This window comes from Rhea americana, unplaced genomic scaffold (assembly GCF_003343005.1).
Source record: "Rhea americana isolate MKP2758 unplaced genomic scaffold, rheAme1 scaffold_270, whole genome shotgun sequence".
Classification (NCBI taxonomy): domain Eukaryota; kingdom Metazoa; phylum Chordata; class Aves; order Rheiformes; family Rheidae; genus Rhea; species Rhea americana.
This window is the reverse complement of record NW_028186391.1, coordinates 138,044-145,039: the sequence shown is the minus strand read 5'-3', so window position 1 is coordinate 145,039 and position 6,996 is coordinate 138,044. Positions and strand designations below refer to the sequence as shown.

Sequence of the window (6,996 nt, the reverse complement as noted above, 5' to 3'; positions counted from 1 at the left end):
CACGCGGCGCGGAGGCTGCCCGCACCCCGCGGCGGCGGCGGGGGGGATGCCGGACCCCGCACGCGAGCCCCAGCACGGCACCGACACGTGCTCAGCGCTCAGGTGACCTTCGAGGCTAAGACACCAAGACCAGCCAACATACTTGAACAAAAATAGCAAAAAACAAACAGGGAGATGTCTTGCTGTTTTTTCTTCTCCCTCACTTACTCTTTCCCTCCTCCCCCCGAAAAGTGATGCTAGTTTTCCATCCAAATCTAAATAGCAGTTGAAAAAAAAAAGGAAAAAAAAGAACTCATTTTGATTCTTTTTCTGCTGCCAGCTAGGCTTGGATTTGGGGGTTTATTCAGTTTATTTTATTTCATTTTATTTTTTTAGAGCTTGTTCAGCACTAATTGTCTGCTCCCAACCTGGCATGCAGCAAAAGGCCAAAGAAATATCATTTGAGATGCGAGAAATGCTGTAAAGTGCCTGGCAAAAAAGGCCACGGCTTAAATTTCCTGGGGTGGCAGAGGGTCAGGAATTTTAAAAGAGCACAAAATAAATTAAAAATCAAAATTAAGAGAGAAAAATGTGCTGTCTTGGCCAAATCATGTTCATCTTTGCTGCTCTGGCACTCACAGGGGATAATCAAATATTCATGGGGATCTAATTCAAGCCTTTCTGTGGAAGAGGAATGAAACCCCACTACCACCCCTTTACAGGCTTCCCTGCTCCTCCTCTATTTTCTCGCTCTTTTTTTTTTTTTTTTTAGAGGAAAGCGTCTTAAAAATAACTCTCCGCGCACGCACGCGTCTCCGTGAAAAACCACCGTACTTTCAGAAATATGGTCTGCAGTTTCCCACAGTTCTTGCCGCAGCAGTTGGCGACGTTCCTGGAGAAGAGGACCTGGTGGGCTGGCACCCGGGCGTACGCCACGCGCTTGTCTCCCTGCAGCATCCAGATCACTATGTCTGGCAGGCTGTTCTGGGGCTGGAAAAAAAAAAAGGCTTGCAGGCAGACGTTACTGCTTTTGGCCTGCTCCGAGCCGTACGGTGATTCGGCGCAAAGCGAGGCTGAAAAACGAGCCGCGCGGCAGGATCCCACCGGCCCCGGCACAGGACGAGCAGCCCCAGGAGCTGCTGGAGAGATGCTCCAAACCAGCCGAGGGGAAGACCTGGGCTTGTTATTCTCACAACCGCTATCCCCAGGGACGTTTCAAAGCCCCAGTTAGGAGACCTGGGTCGTGCCCCACCAAGCACTGAAGCAAAGACACCCACAAGCRCCCCAAGATGCAGCTCCTAAATCGCAGCTCCGGGTGGGGGATCGAGCCGTCCGCGCCGAGCCGCTGGGCTAAGYCCCCACGGCAGGGCGCAGCGGCGCTCCAAAGCCTCGCGCCGTCCCCGTTCCCTCTGGGCAATCCCGGTTGCAGCAGCGGCAGCGAGCGTACGGGGACTCGGTCTCCCGCTGCTGCCGCTCCCGTGCATCCGCCAAGTCTGGAGTCGGGCTCCGGGCGCTTCCTTGTTGAAAGAGGAAAGTCTCTCGCAACACCGCCTTTGGAAAGGATCGCAGAGCCAAAGGCTGGTGGCTTACGGCACGGCGCGATTGCTTACTAGTTGCCCCTAAATCTCCCGTCCCTCCGCTGCGGCTGCCCSTGCCCAGCTGCACGGGTTCAGAAGGAGCTGCCACAAGATCTCCCGACGGGGTCGGACAGAAGACGACTCCCGCGAGGCGAAACCCCCCTTGTGCCAGCACCACGCCAGCATTACCTCCTCAGCCATGGCCTTCAGCCGGGAGAGCCAGTCCTCCGCCTGCTCCAGCGCCGCCGGGAGGCTCGAGTCGTCGTGCTTTATCTTCAGAGCCGCCTTCGCTATCTGCTCCAGGTTGGTACTGCGGAAGCGGTGCAGGTGCTGGTCCAGGTGGGTGCTGGCTGGCTTCCCCACGACATCGGGCAGCGGCTGGCTGCAGCGAACGGAGACGCCGGCGTCAGCAGCCTACCGCGACCCTCGCCCGCTCTTGGGGTTTCATCGCGGTTTTTTTCTTTCAAGGAAGTTCCCGRAGAATTAACAAGCCACCGAAGACGCGTTTAGGGAACGAGGAACTGCCAAGAGCAAGGAGCTTCAAACCACACTTGCAGCCCTCGCACGCCCCGGCCAGGAGCGCCGAGGCAGAGCCACGGCGGAGCCTCGCTCGTCTCACCGCACACGCTACGCGCACACACGTGCTTTAGTTAAATTGAKTCAAGCTGTCGGGTAAACGTTACAGAGCTCCAGGAGGATCTTCGCTGCGCTAAGCCGTTTGGGGGGGTTCGTGTAAAACGCAGTGGTTTGCAACGCTGCCGTTATAAACGCTGGAGCTCTATTTTAACAGAAACAAATGCGCAGCTAAAATAAAACGAGGACGCAATTCCCCGTCTCCTCTGGGCAGTTACAAGCCTGTCGTCCCACCTCGCTGCTACAGAGTGAAATGAAAAGGATGAATGCACATGCGAACGGACAATTTACTAACTGGTTACGTGCTCCCTTGATTCAGTAAATGCCACGGGGAGGGTGTTGGCTTTCATGAGCTCCAGTAAAGCCAGAATTAAGGAAGTCTCTGTGCTCCCATCGTTTTCCAGGTGCCAGACCCCACGCAGYACAAAGCGAAGGCCAGATTAAGCAGGCAGGTCTTCCCTAGGTCCAACATCCAACCTACCACGGACGTCCTACCTATCACAGATGCCTTGGACAGTGTTGGGTGCCTCCATGCAGAAAGCTGTGCTGAACCCCTAAAATCCRCAGTTTTACCTCTTGGATTTGCAATTAAGAAATGAGATACTTTGAGGATCCCTTGTCTGAGCTTAAATCGTATCTCCAAGACAGATGAGCTGGAGCTGTCTAGCACAGGAGGACCTGTCACAGCAGTCCTAATTCGCAAGTCCTTAAAGCAAACTGTACCGATAGAGAACAGGAACCCTATTTAAGATGGAAAAAAAGAAAAGGGGAGATGTGACATTCTGCACCATAGCCCAAAATAAAGAACATCATGCTCCAAAGAGATATATTTTAATTATCTGCCCTGACTCTGCAGCAGAACCCACGAGGACCATTCATCGTATACCCCGGCTTGGCGCGCCGCTGCCACAGCTGCCCCGYAGAGGTAGCGGCAATTTTTCTTCTAATACAGCCGAGAAAAGAATTCTGCAAATAAAAGCGAGTGTGTGTACAGGTTCTCTGATGTTACTGACTTCATTTGCACTAACTCGCAAACCAAATAGTGATTTTCGACACACAACCGCAGTTATTTGGCTATTTGTAACAAGAGACTTTGGGCAGGGTGCGCGGTAGGAACAGGGGAAGGACAGGCTTCGTTCTCTCTCACTTCTTTCAGAGGAAATTGGTTTTGCTTCTTATTCCAGAGGTGGCCAGAGCGCCGTGAACGTCGCTAACTGCGTCGCTTAGCGTCATTCTGCGTGAGAAGCCCAACGAAAACGCAGCGGTCGGGTTGCAGACCCGGGCGCTCCGGACCGCGCTCCGCGAATYCAGCTCTGTGTATCCGCTTGTGCCGTTTCACTTGAGCGTTTCTTATGAGAGAGCCCAGGAAGGACACTGGSGTGAGCACCACGTGGGTGAGCACCCACGAGGCATAGGACAGCGTTCAACCTAGCAGCTCTTTGTGGCAAAGGCTATGACACACTTCAGTATCTTTGCAGGAACAGAAAAAAAAAACAGCTAGATATATCCACTACTCTTGCATTTAACTTCAGAAGGACACTCCAGCCCTACTCAAAAAGGAGGAAACTTGTTAAAAAGTTGCAAAAAGGAACAGCAAAAAGGGGTTAAACCTCACAGACAGCAGGGAAATGCTTTAAAGACTCCTTATTAGAGAACGTGTGCCATGTATTAGAGACTTGTAAAAACCAGAATGATTAAATGAGGTTGTATTCAAATAGGAAAACAGAAAAGGACACAGACTCTACCAGATTAAATGTAAAAACACAACAAAGTAGATCAAAAAAATAGTTAAGAAATCACCATTAAAAGCATAAAAAAGCTAATAAATATCTCTTTGCAAATAGACAAAAACACAATAACTGATTGAAAGTGAACTGACGATTGAGAGAAGCATTTTTCATAGTTAAAAGAAAAAAAAAGAAGAAGAAAAAGAAGAAAAAGAGTTGCCTCAGTCTCTGTATGGGAGTTCGACATGAAGGAGCTTTGGAAGAACCTTGTGCCATGGCCAATGCCCACAGTGGGTTTGTCTCACACCAAAGGTAGAAGAGGACTCAGAAGAAATCAGAGAGTAAATAGCAGCAAATCACCAGCAGTTCAGTTAGGGAATCGCTGAACTACCAGGAAAGATCCTTAACTTCTTCATTAAACGTGACGTAACGGGGAGGAGTCAGGGCTGGTGGCGCCGAGGGAAGCCRCGTCCTCCGCACCCAATACCATTCCCTGGCCGAGTCGTGGCAGATGCAGACGACCATAACCAATACAGCCTGCTCAGAAGCAGCTTTCAGCAAGGTCCTTTACCTAMAGCTCTGCCACAGGCTAAGAGGAAGGTCCCCTTATGGAGAAAGGGCTTGTGGTAAGAGAAGTGACGCAAGCCAGGAGCACGCAACCAGGAGTGTCAGAGCAGTGAGGCCACCAGTGCAGTCGGAAGCCTGAAGGGACCTGGGCCAGGGGCCGTGATGGCCAGCAGACCCCTAAATAAGCTAGAAAAGGGCATGAACGATGGCATGGCACAGCTTGAGCACACGGAGTAACTTGGCCACTTTGTTATTCTTCTTTTCCTAACTCTGTCCATTTGTTTGCCACTTCCAATTTTGCGCGTGCACACACACACTCCAAAGCCAGAGTCTTCCATCTCTTCATGCCAAGGTCTGGAACATAGAGCTGGGAAAGGAGATCCCAGGAGCATGATGCTGTTCTTTGAGTAGGAACAGGAGGTGGAGAGATCCCTTCCCACCTGGGTGCTGTTAGGAGAGAGATTTGGATGGGGAGAACGGTGGCCCGTTCTCAGGGCAGGGAACCACTGGATCACCGTGAGGGAGAGGCAGAGGTTGTCCCATCGCTCGACACTTCCACATCCAGGCTGAATTCCTTCCTGAAGAGCTTTGCCCTAGCTAATCCAAAGGCCAGGCGCTGGTGCGGCAATGCCTCCAGGCCGCGGGACGGGGACACCATCGTGGCCTCCTGACCTTCCTCCTGGCTTTCTGCCTCACTCCTCTCCACGGGAAGGAGCCCGCAGCGCCTCCAAGCTCCCTCGGGCTGGCACAGCCCGATGGCAGCTGTTGACAGCGAGGTTCAGCTGCCAAGGTTAACCAGCCCGTCCGGGACAGAGCACGCAAGCCCCCAGCAGGCTCCCGGAGCCGTTACCAGCAGCCCCAGCGGTGGGGATATCACCCTCATCAGCCGAGCAAATCCTGCCTGCCCTTGAGCCAGCCACTCCTCCGCTGCGAGCCCAGCGCCAAGTCCTTGCAGGGAGGCAGGAGCAGCGTACCGCCGGAGCGCAGAGCGGGGACTGGAGCCAGCGGGAACCACGGCCTTGGCACATCTCGCAGCAACATTYTTCCCCTCTCGTCCCATTTAATTGAATTTGTTTTGGAGGGTGAAGCATCTCTGGAAAACCCGAAGCTGTGGCTTATCCCTCAGGTCACGTACCGCATACACAGAAGCGGTGGAATATTTACAGCCCTCAGAACAGCTCTGACCTTTCCAGAGGAGCCAGCGTGTGTGGGGGGCGAGACACATCGCCTTTATGAGGCTTAAAAGCAAATAAATAGGGAGGTTGTGAGGATGTGTGTGTTTTCCTAAGCATGCCCTCCAAGAGCACSGTTCCCAAAGGTCTGCAGAGCATCTCCTGAGCAGCAGGGTCAGCTCGTCCCAAGTCTTGCCTGAAAGAAGGGGGTGACTAGCCCCAAACAGGCTTTACGCGAGGGTCCAGACAGGCCACGACTGCACATCCACGGAAGCCCAGCACCTTCACGATTCGTCTTTGGGACTTTCAAAGAGCATGGAGAGGAGAAAAGACACCCTAAATCTTGTCAGCATGCACAGCAGTACACCTTCAACCCTCAGGTAACCAGTATGAATCCAGCTTGGCAGCATACATGTCCCATGATCTAGCAGCTCTTGTGGAAGAAGTGAATTTTGGTGGCCTGCTGAGCACCCAGGACAGCCAAGAAGGACAAGTTCTCCCTCTCTCCTGAGATGAAAGACCATGACTCACCCCAGGACAGCAGTATAGGAGCCCAGTGGCCACCRGTTCCCCTCACCACAGTGGTGCCAACAAGATGTCTCGGTACAATGCAGGAGTTGTTTCACAGCTCGGCTGCTCCCAAGGCAAGAAAGCTTCAGGAGATGCAGCAGTGAGCCCCATTTTTGAATTAGGCCACAAGATGTTATTAATTCCCTTTGGCAAAGTCTTGCCAGGCCCTTTTTGACAGCTAAAAATCACATTAAAGACCCTGCTATTGCCCTTCCCCTGAATCCACGGCTTGGAGCTGCAGCAGGGAAGTTCTGTGGCTGGACRCAGGAAGGGAAGGGAACTATCGTTATAATCATCTCCGCACTGAGATACGGTCATGCTTGAAGGAGAACCACAGTTTAAGGCCCCCAGTGAGGTAAACCCAAAACTACCTTCCACTGAGAGCTGAGTTGTCCCTGGAATTAAAACAGGATGGTCATATTGWGGCAGCGCTCCCAGGGCTGGCTTCTCTGCTCCCACCAAGCTCGATCCTTCCCAAAGAATGGACCACATCGAGAGAAAGCCGGCAGGCACCCCGCCACGTGCCCTCCCGTTAAGGTTCAAGTGCTTCAGAAATGCTTAGCAAGGCAAAGACGTTGCAGAGCTCCTCACCACACTGGCTGCTGTTGCCCCCAGGGTGCAATGATGGGACAGCAAAGCCCAGATCAAGCAATTTGAAAAAAAGAGCACAAAGGGAAATCTATATTTGCATGGCAACCRCGGCAAGACGTCACGTGATCCCAGCTCCGCAGCATCTGCAGAGAGAGCAAGCCACCTCTTCTCACACAGGGC

At 52.7% G+C, this 6,996-nt stretch overlaps 1 protein-coding gene across 9 annotated transcripts in view; it reads right to left on the bottom strand.

Moving 5' to 3' along the window:
- The window catches only part of DYSF (dysferlin), a 116,748-nt gene that overhangs the window by 88,215 nt on the left and 21,537 nt on the right, over positions 1-6,996 (bottom strand). For all 9 annotated transcript variants that reach the window (XM_085308210.1, XM_085308215.1, XM_085308212.1 and 6 more), the window contains 2 exons: positions 1,746-1,938; positions 814-969 (listed from right to left, as the gene is read on the bottom strand). In XM_085308210.1, the coding sequence (XP_085164336.1) occupies positions 814-969; positions 1,746-1,938 (349 nt within the window). The remainder of the gene's footprint in view (positions 1-813; positions 970-1,745; positions 1,939-6,996) is intronic.